The sequence below is a fragment of the Drosophila willistoni genome, assembly GCF_018902025.1.
Source record: "Drosophila willistoni isolate 14030-0811.24 chromosome XR unlocalized genomic scaffold, UCI_dwil_1.1 Seg106, whole genome shotgun sequence".
Classification (NCBI taxonomy): Eukaryota; Metazoa; Arthropoda; class Insecta; order Diptera; family Drosophilidae; genus Drosophila; species Drosophila willistoni.
The window spans coordinates 2,528,750-2,544,958 of NW_025814055.1; the positions used below are offsets into that span (position 1 = coordinate 2,528,750).

At 35.5% G+C, this 16,209-nt stretch overlaps 1 protein-coding gene across 1 annotated transcript in view; it reads right to left on the reverse strand.

The window, feature by feature from the left end:
- LOC6651952 (venom dipeptidyl peptidase 4) overlaps positions 1-15,209 on the reverse strand; it is a 199,019-nt gene extending 183,810 nt beyond the window's left edge. Inside the window, exon 1 of the mRNA XM_023180963.2 lies at positions 14,657-15,209. Coding sequence (XP_023036731.1) covers positions 14,657-15,070 — 414 coding nt within the window. The 5' untranslated portion in view covers positions 15,071-15,209. The remainder of the gene's footprint in view (positions 1-14,656) is intronic.
- Positions 15,210-16,209: the final 1,000 nt, after the last annotated feature.

The window sequence follows — 16,209 nt, forward strand, 5'->3', positions numbered from 1 at the left end:
CAAATTCAATCAAGATCGAGTGACTATGTTATATAGCTCTTATAGGAACAATCGGTGATAAACAGTGACTTTGATCAATATCTTTCTTATTTACTATGTTAATATTGTGGGCCATTCTTTCGCACACATTAGCCTTTTTAGATAAAACGATGATGGCTATAGGTAAGGAAAAAGTTACCAAAAGAGTTGCAAGGGTATACAAACTTTGACTCGGTCGAAGTTAACCCCGTTTTTATACCATACACCCATAGGGTGAAATGGTATATTAAAGTCGCCAAAATGTATGTAACAGGCAGAAGGAAGCATCTCCGACCCCACAAAGTATATATATTCTTGATCAGGATCAACAACCGAGTCGATCTAGCCATGTCCGTCTGTCCGTCCATCTGTCCGTCCGTCCGTCTGTCCGTATGAACACCTAGATCTCGGAGACTGTAAAAGCTAGAGCCACCAAATTTGGTATGTAGACTCGTGTAGTATGTAGAGTGATCAAGTTTATTTCATATTTTTGCCACGCCCCTTTCCGCCCCCGCAATTTAAAAAAAGCGTTTATCTCAAAAACTATTTCAGCTAGAGACACCATATTTGGTATGTATATTCGATTAGTAAAATGCACACATTTTGTATGTATAAAAATTTTGCCACGCCCTTCTCCGCCCCCGTAATTTGATAAACTTGATTATCCACGTATTTTTTACCTTATGCAATCAAATTTGGCATTTAAATTTAAATTTAATACTAATATCTAGCAAAATACCAAATTTGATCAAAATCGGACAAAAAACAGTCGAGTTATGCATATAAACGTTTTTCCATAAGGCCGGAGTTGGCCGTTGTCTGGTGGGGGCGCTAGGGTGCTCGTATGATTGAGTGAGCGAGATACTAAGATATGCTTGTAAAAAGCATGTGAAAATGCATTTGTTTAATAAAGTTTAAATATCTGCTTTACTGGTGTATGTTATACCTAAGTCGGCGAGACGACTTACTTACTTCATTTTTAATTTAATTTGCGTTATATTTTCAAGAGTTAAAAAAAATTTTTACCTAAATGAAGTCAATAAGTCGCCGGACCGGCTTTGAAGTACCATTCACAAGACTAAAAGTATGCATGTAGTTCTTATGTACTCTTGCCTTACCTACCGGTGCTGCCATTTTCGCTTTCTTCGGGTCGGATCTGGCGTGTTGCGGGAATTCCTGCTTTAACCTTTTTCCTAAGCCCTTTTTATACCTTCGCAGGGGTTATTAAAAAAAAAAAAAAAAGAGGTCGTCTAACGGTTAGACACGACAGAAGTGAAACCTTCCGTAAAACAAACTGAGAGAGAATGAGACGAAAGCAGCATTAGGAGCGGGATAATTATAGGTTCATTATAATATTGCTATAAAGGTCATATTTTATTTTCTTCATTTTATTATTATTCATCCTCAATGTTTTCAATTTCAACAAATGATACGAGTGGCTTATGATAGCTAAAATATGATACAAATGCTTTGGTTTCGATGTTGTCAACATATCTTTGAAATACCGCGCCAATTGTTGTTTTTGATCGTGTTGTTGATTCAGTGCGATTGTTACACATTTTTAAACTGAATGTTGTATTGAGAAAGTCAATTAAAGGAACCGCTGTGTCCAATGCAAAATTTACGTTAAATCGCCACTTAAAATCATTGGAACTTTATCGTAATCTTTTCTAAGTATCCGCGATACTTCTGGTGTATACTTTATTAAATTTTCATGAATGAATTCCGTGATGCTATTTATTGATTGATTGGGTGAAATATAAATTGCCACAATTAAAACTGTTTTTCCATTGCTCAATCTGGTTTCGCATGCACATATTTCTCCCACTTTAGAGAGCTGAACAGACAGTGATTCTAGTTGCTGTGCATTCATTCATTATATATTTTGTGATACATTTTTATTTACTTTTTATACCCTTGCAGAAGGTATTGTAAAATTGGTCAGATGTTCGTAACGCACAGAAGGAGGCGTTTACGACCTGAGAAGCTGAGTTGATATAGCCATGTCCATCTGCCCGTCCGTCTGTGCGTATGCGTTTTACTCAGCCGTCTTAAGAGCTATTGGGATGAAATCTTTTGTTGGGGTTTTTTATTACCCGGGTAAGATAAAGTATGAAAATCCTTAGGATCGGACCACTATATCATATAGCTCTACAAGAAAAAATTTTGCGGACATGGCTATATCAACTCAGCTTCTCATGCTGATCAAGAATTTATATACTTTATGGGGTCGTAAACGCCTCCTTCTGTGCGTTACGAACATCTGACCAATTTTACAATACCCTCTGCAAGGGTATAAAAAGCAAAAAAAAATGTATCACAAAATATATAAAAAAGCATTATTAAAAACTTCGACCAAGCTGGGAGTCGAACCCCGGCCGGCCGATCGCCAAGCGAGCACACTAACAACAGAGCCACGTCGACACTTTGTAAATTGCCGTCGAGTTCTGTACTTAAGCACGCATCTCATTTTCGCATCTCATTCTCTCGCAGGCTATATACTATAAGATCTATATGTATGTCTCTTTTTAGTGTCGCTTTTTCGTTTCATCGAGTCTCAAATCACTCCCAACGATTCTAAAGAAGTTTTCACTTCAAAAAAATATATAGAATTATGGAAAAGATAAAGCTTACTATAAATCAGTTTAACGGTGAGAAATATTCTGTGTGGAAAAAAAGAATAAAAGCACTTCTTGCTGAACAAGATGCATTAAAAGTTATTGATAGCGAGGCTCCTAAAGAAACAGATGAAAGTTGGGTTAAGGCCGAACGGTATGCAAAAAGTATAGTAGTAGGGCACTTAAGCGATGGATTTTTGGATTTCGCAACAGACAACAACACAGCACGAGATTTTCTAAGGAATCTGGATTCTGTGTATGAACGAAAAAGTGTGGCATCTCAGTTATCTGCGCGAAAACGGTTGTTGTCGCTTAAACTAAAAAACGAGGTGTCTCTTGTACACCACTTTACTATTTTTGACGAAATGATTAATGAATTGTTAGCCGAAATGGACAAGGTTTTGCACTTACTGCACACTTTGCCAACATCATATGAGGGTGTCATCACTGCTATAGAGACACTGTCGGAAGAAAATCTTACTCTAGTTTTTGTTAAGCACCGTTTGCTCGATCATGAGACAAAACTAAACAACGCTAATAATGACACAAGTAAAAAGGTATTACACGTAAAGGTTAAAAATAAGTATAATAATAATAACTACAAAAACAATTATAATAACAAATATAAATATAAAAATCAAAATTATAATAAAAATAATACTACTCGCAAGCCATATAATGACAAATACAAACAAAATAATATAAAATTTCACCACTGTGGCAAGCCAGGGCACATAAAAAAAATTGTTATGCATATAAAAAACTATTAAATGACAATAATAAAGAAAATAACACACAAGCTCATATTGCAACGACCACGCCAGGTTTCGCGTTCATGATTAAAAGTTTAAATTCAAATAATAATAAGTTGAAAACAAATGTGAATTTCATCCTTGACTCGGGTGCATCCGACCACATAATAAATGATGAAACACTTTTTATGGATTCTGCTGAACTTCAAACTCCAGTGAAGATTGCTATCGCCAAGGAAGGGCAATACATCTTTGCAACAAAACGTGGAATCGTTCGTCTTGAAAATGGGTACCAGATAACACTAGAAGATGAGTTATACTGCAAAGAAGTTACAGAAAATCTAATCTCTGTAAAAAGACTCCAAGAGGCTGGAGTGACAGAAGTGTTTGACGAGTCTGGAGTTAAATTGACAAAAGGTGGTATTATTATTGCCGAAAACTCAGGTGAGTACAAAATGCCAATTTTTGAATTCAAAGCATATAAAGTTGATATAAAAACTGAAAATTTATATAAATTATGGCATGAAAGATTGGGCCATATAAGTATAGGGAAAATGTTAGAAATAAAGCGAAAGAATTTGTTTCAAGATAATAGACTACTTGATAAAGTTAATCCTACAGACGATATATGTGAAGCTTGTTTAAATGAAAAGCAAGCCAGATTACGTTTTGACAAATATAAAAATAAAGAACATATAAGTAGAGCACTTTTTGTTATACATTCTGATGTCTGCGGTCCGATTACACCCACAACTATTGATGATAAAAATTACTATGTAGTTTTTGTAGATCAGTTTACACATTATTGTGTTACTTACCTAATAAAACATAAATCAGATGTATTTATAATGTTTAAAGACTTTGTGGCAAAAAGTGAAGCGCACTTCAACCTGAAAGTTGTGAACCTATACATCGATAATGGTAGGGAATATTTCCCTAGCGATATGCGAGACTTTTGTACTCAGAAAGAAGTCAGTTTGCATTTAACTGTACCATATACTCCACAGTTGAATGGAGTATCAGATAGCATGATTAGAACAATTACTGAAAAGGCTCGTCAATGGTCAATGGTGCAAAGTTAAAAAAAATATTTTTGGGGTGAAGCTGTTCTGACAGCAACATATATAATAAATAGAATTCCAAGTAGGGCACTTGGAGATCGTGCAGCAACGCCATATGAGATGTGGCATAATAGAAAGCCAGTTTTAAAGTATTTAAAAGTATTTGGTTCAACTGTATACGTACACAATAAAATTAGAAAACGGAAATTCGACAATAAATCTTTTAAAAGTATCTTTGTGGGATATGAACTAGTTGATGAGACAAATATGGTAAACTCAAGAGCTGTTAAAAGTGACATTCTGAATTGAATAGGGATTCCCGGAGAGAAGGAAAATAACCCAATCTTCATTCGTTGAATTCAAAATATGAACTCATTTTATTTACAAAAGTACGGAGTTTATATAGGAAATCTTAGGCTCTAGGGGCTAACAATTGTTCTTAAGGAACAATTCTAGTGCGACTCACACCCACGTATTCGGGGGTTGAAAAATTATTATTATTTTAAGCACGGCGTCGGCCACATGACATCCTGCCGTTGTGATCGTTTGGGTTAGTTTACAATAACAAGTGTTTTTCCCACAACGCGTGTGGCTGATTGTAATTCTAGTCATATGCTAGGTTAGTTGTTTGTGCCAAAGTATAGCTGTATTATATTTTCTTTAGTGCATCTGATTTGGTGAAGCCGCTTTAGATGAACACGATGTTTATTCTTAAACAGAATGATAGTAAGGATGAAGTAAACATTGAATTCCCGAAAGAGAGTAAGGAAAATTTAGAAGATAATTTCCAGAATGAGAGTATGGAATGTTGTGTACCAAATATCCTGAACGATAGTAAGGATAATGAAAAAGTGAATTTCCAGAATGAGAGTATGGAATGTTGTGCACCGAATATCCTGAACGAGAGTAAGGATAATGAAAAGGTGAATTTCCAGAATGAGAGTATGGAATGTTGCATACCAAAGATCCTGAATGAGAGTAAGGACAATAATAAAGACAGTTTCCCGAATGAGAGTAAGGATGATAAACAGCCTTGTGAAGTCTCAAATAGAGTCATCAATGATGCAACTAGAAAAAGCGAAAGATTGAAAAATAAACCACACATTTCCTATGACGAAGATGAATCAAGTTCTACTAATTATCTTTTCAATGCTCACACAATTTTTGACGAAGCCCCTCATTCATTCGAAGAAATAAAAAGAAGTGATAAGGATTTATGGGAAGAAGCTGTTAAAGTAGAATTATCCGCTCATGACTTAAACAATACTTGGACTATTGTTAAAAGACCTGAAAATAAGAATATTGTAGATAGTAAGTGGGTGTTTACTTTTAAACATGATGAAATGGGAAATCCAGCTACATGTAAGGCAAGATTAGTTGCACGCGGTTTTACACAAAAATATCAAATAGATTATGATGAAACATTCGCTCCTGTTGCTAGAATTCCTAGTCTTCGACTTGTGTTATCTATTGCTGTCCAATATAACTTTAAAGTACATCATATGGATGTTAAAACGGCATTTCTAAATGGTATGCTAAAAGAAGAAATATGAAAGTCCCTGAGGGAATTATTTGCAATGATGGAAATGTATGTAAATTGAATAAAGCAATTTATGGGCTCAAACAAGCAGCAAGGTGCTGGTTTGAAGGGTTTGAGCAAGCGCTAAAGGAGTGTGAATTTAAGAATTCTCCTGTTAATCCGTGTATATATGTTCAAGATCAAGGTAATATAAATAAGAATATTTATGTCTTATTATATGTGGATGATTTAGTAATAGCGACATCAGACTTAAAAATAATGAGCAATTTCAAACAATACCTTATGACAAAGTTTAGAATGACAGATCTGGGGGAAATACGACACTTCATTGGAATGAAAATTGAAATATGCCAAGATCAGATATTGTTAAGGCAATCTGCCTATATAAAAAGGGTTTTAAGTAAATTTAATATGGAGGAATGTAAATCTGTAAATAATCCACTTCCAAGTAAACTAAATTATGAAATGTTAAACTCAGACGACACATGTGATGCTCCTTGTCAAAATTTTATTGGAAGTTTAATGTACATAATGCTTTGTACCCGTCCGGATATTGCAACAGCCGTCAATATTCTAAGTAGATATACTAATAAAAATAATATAGAACTATGGAAAGGTTTAAAAAGGGTTCTGAGGTACCTTAAAGGAAACGTTGACATGAAACTAATTTTTTAAAAAAAATATTGATTTTGAAGATGTTTTCGTTGGCTTTATATTTATATTAAACTAGACAAACCTATAATAATATTTGAAGATAACCAGGGATGTATAAGCATAGCCAGTAGTTCATCATGTCATAAGCGGTCAAAGCACATAGATATTAAATATCATTTTGCCAGAGAGCAAGTAGAAAATAATCTTATTTCTTGAAATGAAAATAATGTTTGTTTTGCTTAAATGATATAAATGATCTGATTGGTTTTTCTGGGTTTTCCCAATCTTAATGGTGAATGCCAGATCATATTGTAATACCTCCCAGAGTACACGCACCAGTCACAGTAATTGAATTATTATTGGAATATTTTTTTTTAAATTAATATAATGTAATTTTTGAGGGGGCGTGTTGAATAACGTAACATACATATATAGCTAAAGTTGCGACGTTATTTAAACCTGCAAAAATAACATTATGAAAAGCCTAAAAATTAATGTACGGCCACACTGTCTTCTTTACTTCCTCTTTCCTATTCGAAACGTGTAAGTGGCTGGTCGTGTGAAAATTGATAAAATAAAATCTAATAATATAAAATCAATCATAAAACAATTAAAAAGATTATTGTGCTTTTGTTAAAAACTAAACTAATACTAAGCCAACCAAACCAATATTTCAACAATACATATATGCATGCACACTTGCCTGCCGAAAATGTATACATATGTATGTATGTACATACATATGTATGTACCGTCATAGATGTGTGTACGCATGGGTTTTAAGGCCAAGTGTGTACAAACATTTGAATATGTACATATGTACGCATACGTATTCAATAGTAATGAAAACATATGTGCATAAATATGTACATACATATGAATGCATTTACATGGTTGTATATATGTACATACATGCATGCGTTTTCAAAGCTAAATGAGAAAAATGTACGTTACATACATACATAGGTAGGTACATCTAATAAAGTTATACATATGGGCATTTCCAGAAAAAGGTCCACCACGACGAAAAAATTAATAGTTGTTAAACAAATGATTTTTTATTTTAAAATGCTTAAGAAATATTTGAATTGAAAGAATTTAATAAGTTTTCAGCATATTTTTAATGTTGTTGTAAAATATTGGCACAGAAAGTTACAAACATGATTTTTTCCATTTTGGGCTACTTTTGGTGCAGGTTTTGCTTTTTGTTTTTATTTATTATACATTCGTTTTATGGTTGCAATCTTCTTACGAGATTTTAAAAACAACAACAAACTATTGCAAAAATAGAAATATAGATGAGGCAAGCATCGATGAACATCGATGAAATTTTTGACTTTCTTTCACCTGCTATTCCATTGTCACGTTCGCGAGCAAAAAAATGAATTTTTCGTCAGTACTGCATTTCTAATCGAAGGAAGTTGATGAAAATTAATGTGCAAAAAAAGTTATTCGTACTTAAGTCAAAGAAAAAAAAAGAAGTTTTTTCGCTTGTGAAATTTTTTTTATTTAATTTAAAAGTTTGTCACGTTCGCCATTGTAAGTTTGACTTATTAGAAAAATATTATTATTTTTCGTTCATATAAGCTTAATCTTATGCAGATGTGTAATCTTTGCATGTTCGCATGGCAAGGGAGCCGTCGATGGGGTTGGAGCTGTACTAAAGAGAAAAGTGTGGCAAATAACGAAAACAAAAAATGTCATACTTCATAATGCATTTGATTTTTATGAATGCGCGAAAAATAATGTTTTCGGGATTCGCATTTTGTATGTTGAAGCAGGTGAAATTATAATAACATCAAATATAAAAGAAAAATGGAAACAATCGGCAAATATTTCAGGGTTTGATTTTTATAAATGCGCGAAAAATAATGTTTTCGGGATTCGCATTTTGTATGTTGAAGCAGGTGAAATTATAATAATATCAAACATAAAAGAAAAATGGAAACAATCGGCAAATATTCCAGGGATCAGAAAAATTCAATTCAAACAGCATATTCCAAAAAAATATATATTTCCTAATATTCTCATTTAAAACCAGTTTCCTTATTATTATTATTGCTATATTTTAAGTTTTGAAGTTATATTTTTGGTTTTTCTAAATAAAATTTTATGAAAAATTTCTTTCACCACTTCAATGAAATTTTGTCACGTTCGCCATGTCACGTTACAAATTTTTGAAAAAAATTGTAAAAAAAACAAAAATGTAAGTAACGTATTAAAATTATTTCTAAAATGGCAAACTGCAATATTTAGTTACCGTTTAAAATCATTTTCAATCAAATAACTTGCCAAAATTCGCAGACTTTCGCATTTATCAAGACAAAGTCAAACAAGACTTCCATTTTTTGTCACGTTCGCGATGCATTGTTTTCTGTTTATAACTCGAAAACGGCAAGGCTTTAAGGGTTATCTTTTATAATAGAAATTGTGTTAATAATATGTTATAAACACGTGAAAAAAGTTTTTTAAAAATGACAACTTTTGGCTTTTTTTTAACATGTAAAGGCGTACAAATGTCGCGTTCGCGATCCTGGAAATACCCATATACATAAAGTTTCACGTTCATATATGTACATACATACATACATATATTCTAAAAAATTAGTTAACATAATTATTATACAAAATATACATAGGGTAGAGTGGGGCTAATCGGCGCATTTTTTTTAACCCTTCATATATCCTGATCGGGAGCTCGTATCCTCTCATATGAGCACTTAAATGAAAGGTTAATTCATTGTCGAACTATTGTTCAAAGATACGTTTCGATATAATTTACCGTTACAAAGCTGTAGCGGTTTTTTCGTACATACCCCAAATTGGCGTTGTCAAAAATAGAGGGGGGAATGTGGCGCATCGTTGTTTTACAAGTTTTTTATATAAAAAAAAGCGATTAAAAAAAAAAAAAAAAATAAATATAGCTTAATATTAAAAAACTTGTTTTATAAAAAAACTTTTTTTTCACCAAAAATGTTGATTGGTTTAGACTTTTAGTTATGATTGTTCATTTCATCGTTTGTCCATTAGCTACTATTAGCTATATGATATAGTATTCTGATCCGTCTGATTCTGGCAAATGTACTGTTTTTATCAATAATTAGTTTATATATCGGACTTTTATTCAAATATAGCTATGATTTTAAAACGCCATTTTTAAATTTCTACTAGTGCGCCACTTTGCCCCACCCTTAGTTTTAACATTTTAAACTAAATATTTTAAAAACGTGTGAATTAAAAAAAAAAAATGAAGTGCACTGCATAAGTGAATACATGTCGGAACCTGTTTTAGTTAACATCTATCAAAATTAAAAACTTATTCAATGTTTTTAAAACCAAAAAAACGAAAAAAAAAAATGATTTTTGAGGTCAAAAATTACATAATCCCAAAAATTTCGGATACTACGAATTGGATACGTCTAAGTTTATGATCCAAATATAGCCAACCGAAATGCGATCTTAGGACACTTATCACTTTTTGGATCGTGCTATTATATTTCAAGATAATTTGACTGCGCCGGATTGCCCCATGCGCTGATTAGCCCCACTCTCCCCTATACATATAAGTACAGATGATATATTTATGTACAATGTATATATGCATATGTATGTACATATTTATAATAAAAGCATTTTAATTTAAAAAAAAAAAAAAAATATTCGACTACCTCTACATCATTTGAACCACGGGCCAGGTGCAGGGGAGGCCAACACACACCTTCAGAACTACATTGGCATGTAGAAGTTAATGGATAAATTATCGTTTTATTGCGCTACAAGAAAAAAATTAGACGCGCTGCAGATCTGACGTCTGACGAATTTAAAAAAAAACTTCCTACCGCGACGCGCCTAAGAGAACTTAGCTCTAAAAATTACTCTATAGCTTACCTTTTCTTGAGTGTTAAATAAAGTTCTACCACGCCATTAGCCTACGGCCACCTCCGCCATTTTAAAACGCCTGGTAAAACACTTTTGTAAGTATAATTTGAATATTCCTATTCGATTGTAATAAAAATTGGTGGGTTGTTGGAATAGTCTAGGACTAACTAGTGTGCCGAATTTAGTTTCGACAATCACAAAATTTTGGTATTCAATCGGTATTTACTAAATTTTTTTTTTTTTTTTATTTGACAGCAATATAGCGAATTTGCAATCTGTCCGGGGACAATCAGCAAGTTTTCGTGGTTGGACATTGGCGGTTATAATGTTTGTGTGTTATTGCGTTCCATAGGACGATATGGAGGTTTATTTGCATTTTTGGGCCGTGATTGACGTTAGGAGCTGTGTCATGGCAGCAACTTGGTCCATTATCTTCTCCATAAGAGCTTCAAGGCGATCCAATCTTTGGTATTTACTAAATGATGTAAAAAAGCTGTCTCGCCGATTTAGTACCGCCGATTAGCTACCAAGTAAATCAAATGTCTTAAATTTATAATATCATATGTATGTCTGTATATCTCGCTCAGTCTTTCAAGCACAGAAGCACTATAGCGACGTTAAATAGGAATAACTTGGATATGTTCAGGCCGATTTTATAGTTGGTATTCGCTCGCCTTTGATTTTGGTGTGCAAAATTTATTTTCAGTATATACAAAATCTGCGCTCTTTCTAAATGGTTACATACCTGCCAAATTTGATGTCTCCATCTATTATAGTTTCTGAGAAACGTGCTAAACCAATAAAGAGGCAGAGAACATGATATGCCCAACCTCTTCCAATGTGCTTGATTTAACCCTCTTCTAGTCTAGGAAAATGGACGGTTCTTAGCAAACCATCCTTCTCAGACCATAGGTATATCAGATTTGATTTTAATTTCGAGCGAAAAGTGTCGAAGAAACCTCTCAGGAACAAACGAAATACTAACTGGAACGTGTTCGAATAGCAGTTTTAAGAAGTTTGCTTAGCTCTGGTAGAGTTAAAACTGAGGGGATGTGGAATCTAACCTCACTCAGAAACTTCTGGCGGCATATTACAAAGCATGCAGACCCACCAAGGAAAGTAGGCGGAAAAAGCCAAAATCCGAACAGAACGAAATCCACTTTCAGAAATCTTCAAACTGGCACTGCTGACCGACGATGAAATCGTCTCAAAAGAATATAGAACTCGTCGTAAAAATACGGAAAAAGCCCGATGGAAGGTAATGCTCAGCCAACCAGCTGTGATCTGCCAGCTGAAGAAAAAAAAGCTACACATAAAAAGCACTACACGCAGTTGTTTCGCCCGTGGAGAAAGCGCTGCACTCCCAAGAGTACGCGCTTGGAGCATTCACAACTGACTACAATGCAGGAAGGTACACGCAGAACAAGGACATGAATCTATTTTAAACGAATCACACGGCTGAATACCCCAAAGGGGGCGTTCTCCCTTGATGTCGAACAGTGTGCTCACAACCTTCTTAAGAAATTTAAAAGATTATCTCCAGGATCACTACTTATGCGGACGACATAAGTATTATCATCACTGAAAAATGCTCATCTACATTGAGTTCACTTATGAAGAACACCTGCAGGGCTATGCATTCATGGGCATAAGAGGCCGGTCTGAGCATAAATGCGGTCAATATAGACCTCATTTTCATTAGCTAGAGATATAAGGTACCATGCTGGACCCCAGCCAAAAAAATTAACTAAACTGATAACGGATCACTTACGTCGGCCATCTTGAAAGGCAAATTTCGAGGAAAGGTCAAAGAAGTCGACCAATGCTCTCTACACAACCCAAAGGTTGCTGAGTTGCACATGGGGCCTCTCGTCTAGACTAACGCACTGAATTCTTATTCCATTCGCACAAACTCAAAATACACGAATGCACCACAGAAGAATATGCCAAGAAGCCACAGAGACTCTGGACTCAAGAGGATCATCTCCTATGTGATTGCTCAGCCTTAGTGACTGCGAGGCGTAGGTGCCTGGGCTCTCACCTTTTAGATTCCCTCCTTAAGACATTTGGCCGGTACACCCTACAAACTGCTGGCTTATGCTAAGAACTCACATATCGCTACAGACTTAAACCGCTACGTACTTCAAATATCCGGCGCTACTACGGAACAAACCAGGTCTGACAGGTTCACCTGAGGGGGTCTATCTGCTCTATCTAATTTAACGTCAATTATGTTAATTTTTAATTTGCTGCGTCTTATGAAAGTTGTATGATATTGAAGGAATCCAGCAATGTTTCAGCATCCTCATTTGTTCGTTCTCTGACCCTTTTCAGAACATCGTTAACCGTCTTAGCTATTTTGGATTTTGAAGTACTCGGTTTTTTGAAATCGGCGTTATCCAACTCCCCACTATGGCCCAAAATGTCAAAAGCAATACGCATAACACGGCTATTTTAAGACCGATCTAAATAATTTGGACATTTATTATATTTCACAAAAAAAAAATTATTTTCAAAACTAATCTAAATGAAGTAAGTAAGTCGTCTAACCGACTTATTTATACCATAGACCATTAAAAAAAAATATTTCAAATTTATAATAACAAATGCATTTGCTTATTTTTTACAAGCATATCTTAGTATCTCGCTCACTCAAGCATACGAGCACCCTAGCGCCCCCACCAGCCAACGGCCAACTCCCGCCTTATGGAAAAACGTTTATATGCATAAATCGGCTACTTTTTGTCCGATTTTGATCAAATTTGACATTTGATTTGCTGGATATTAGTATCAAATTTAAGTGAGCCAAATTTGATTGCATAAGGTATAGAAATACGGGAGATAAACGCTTTTTTTAAATTGCGGGGGCGGAAAGGGGAGTGGCCAAAATTTGAAATAAACTTGATCACTTTACATACTACACGAGTCTACCTACCAAATTTGGTGGCTCTAGCTTTTACAGTCCACTAGATCTAGGTGTTCATACGGACAGACGGACATGGCTAGATCGACTCGGTTGATGCTGATCAAGAATATATATACTTTATGGGGTCGGAAAAGCATCCTTCTGCCTGTTACATACATTTTGGCGACTTTAATATACCATTTCACCCAATGAGTATATGGTATAAAAATTAAGCAAACCTCGTCTATTTATCCATCAACTTCTTTATCCTAGAGATTATGTGAACCACCGAAATCGCATGCGTGACTGCTCTTGGTTCGTTATCAAAAAATAAATATCAAAGAAGCTAACTTCGGCTGTGCCGATATTTATTAACCCTTGTCGTCCGTGGCAATTATATTTTTACATGTTCCAAACTCTTTTTCTGCAACTCGATTCATCAATGCTCAGACAAAACCTTCCAAATATCATTTCCATATCTTTTTGTACCATGCACCCATAGGGTGCTCATAAAAGATGTAAGACCCAGTAATTTAAGCAAACTTTGTGACTTTTCGAAGTTTGTATACACTTACTATGCTTTTTGACCGAACAAATAATACAATTTAAACAAATAGACAGCGAAAGTAATTTCTTCCCTCTAAGGTAGAGATTTAAAAAGATCGCGCACATTTGTATGACCCCAAAAAGCGAACTTTTTTGAAATTAACAGTCTTGAACCCTGTATATAATGCTATGTATGTAGAATAAGAAAATCGTGATTCATTTTATATGTTATATTTAAAAATACTCTTAACGACAACATACGTACATATGTATGTTTGTTGCAAGCTTTTGACCAAAATAAATATACTTTTTCAACAAAATGAAGTGTAAAATATTGAGATTACTGGGATATGAAACAGAGCGTAGCAACCACTAACCTCATTAATAAATTATATCTCATTGAAAGCTCTATTGAAATTATCTAATAAAACGAAAATATCAACTACGAAAATGACAGACTACAAATTACACAGCATTCAAAGTATTAAAATATGTGTACAAACGAACTTATATTACTCTATATGTAAATTGATTGTTCCATCGATGTTAAATTACTTGAGACTCGTGCTTGGCTTGAACCAATTTCGAGCACGTACTAATGTGACTGTACTTGATGAGACTTCAGATTAATACGTTAATAGGTTTAGTTGTCGCTGATATTAAAATGGAAAGCCAGCACTTACCTTTTTTGGCCTGTCCCTAGGTTGATTCGACGAGACTCGGCTTCTCCAGCTGCGGTGTTTCGTTTCTTGCGTAAAGAGATCCTCCACACTGCTGCTAGTCAATTGGCTTTTCTCATCGGAGCTGTCACTGTTAACAACTTGGCCAGATTCTGCATCCCTTTGCGTTAGCTTGTGATAGTTACCCGCACCATCGGTGTCGAGAAAGCGTTCTCGAAAAACCTTGTAGAGATTTGAGCTAACACTGGATGGATGGATCCCAGCAGATGTGGCAGTGTGTCTAATTTTGCCAGCTTCATGACTTCTGATTCGCTTGGATGGCTTTGGCTTTGGTTTTGGTTTGATTCTCTTTTCGGCAGCAGCAACCGAGGCGGAGGCAGTAGCCGCACTCATCATATCCAACCAGCCGCCACTCATTTTGCTCCGTTAGGCTTTGTAATGTTGCTTTTTAATCTTGGGTTTAGAATGATCGTGACGTGTCTGAATTGCTTCTGTCTTGCATGTCAGAGATTTGTTTTATGCTCTCTTGAGTTTCTAACCTTTTTCAACTCGGTTTTCCTCCAATTAACAATGTGTTAGTTATTATGAGTACTGCTAAACTGAAAGAGACATAGATAGGAGAAGAGATGGTGATAGAGCTTTGGTTTGATTCGAGGCACAACTTGCATGATTTTAATAAATAAGGAAAACTCTGACAAAGTTTTCGGCATGGACTATTGACTTGCTTTGAGCACGAGATACAGGAACGTAAATTGTTCATTGCTGGGGCATATGCTAATAAAAGTTGTATACTCTTGCAGAGACGGTATTACTAAATTGTTTAGATCAAGGATGGCCACGTAGTGGCTCTTTTGGCTCCCGTGGCTCTTTACCGGCAGATGCTGGGCAGAGAAAAAGGTCACTTTTGCGAGTCGACGCACACAAAAATTTGTGTGCCTCGAGTTTTATGACGGGTCATAAAACGACCTTTTTTGGGTCGAGCGAGCGATCGTCGTCGAACTTGTTGGCAGAGGGGCGGACAAGTCCCGAATTTTGCGGGGAGGGGGAAAAAGGGTCGCGATCGCGACCACTCATCAACAACAACTCTTATTTTTTACTTGTCCCTCACTCCCTCTGCCAACACGTTGCGAGCTCGAGATCGCGACCTTTTTCCCCCTCCCCGTAAAATTCTGGACTTGTCCGTCTCTCTGCCTACAAGTTCGACGACGATCGCTCGCTCGACCCAAAAAAGGTCGTTTTATGACCCGCCATAAAACTCGAGGCACACAAATTTTTGTGTGCGTCGACTCGCAAAAGTGACCTTTTTCTCTGCCCAGCCTCTGCCGGTAAAGAGCCGGCTCCCAAGTTAAATTTCGGTGGCCAACCATGGTTTAGATCAGAGGTAGGCGCCCATAGCCCGTGCGGGCACTTTTGCTCGGCAATTGCTCGTGTGGCCGTCTGTGTGCATGCCGATGTAAGCACGAAGTACAAGTTGAGAGCGTAAAAAAACAGCTAGTGTCGCACAGACTTTTGACGACAGCAGTATTATGTCGCTTTGTTACGCAGCTACACGCAGA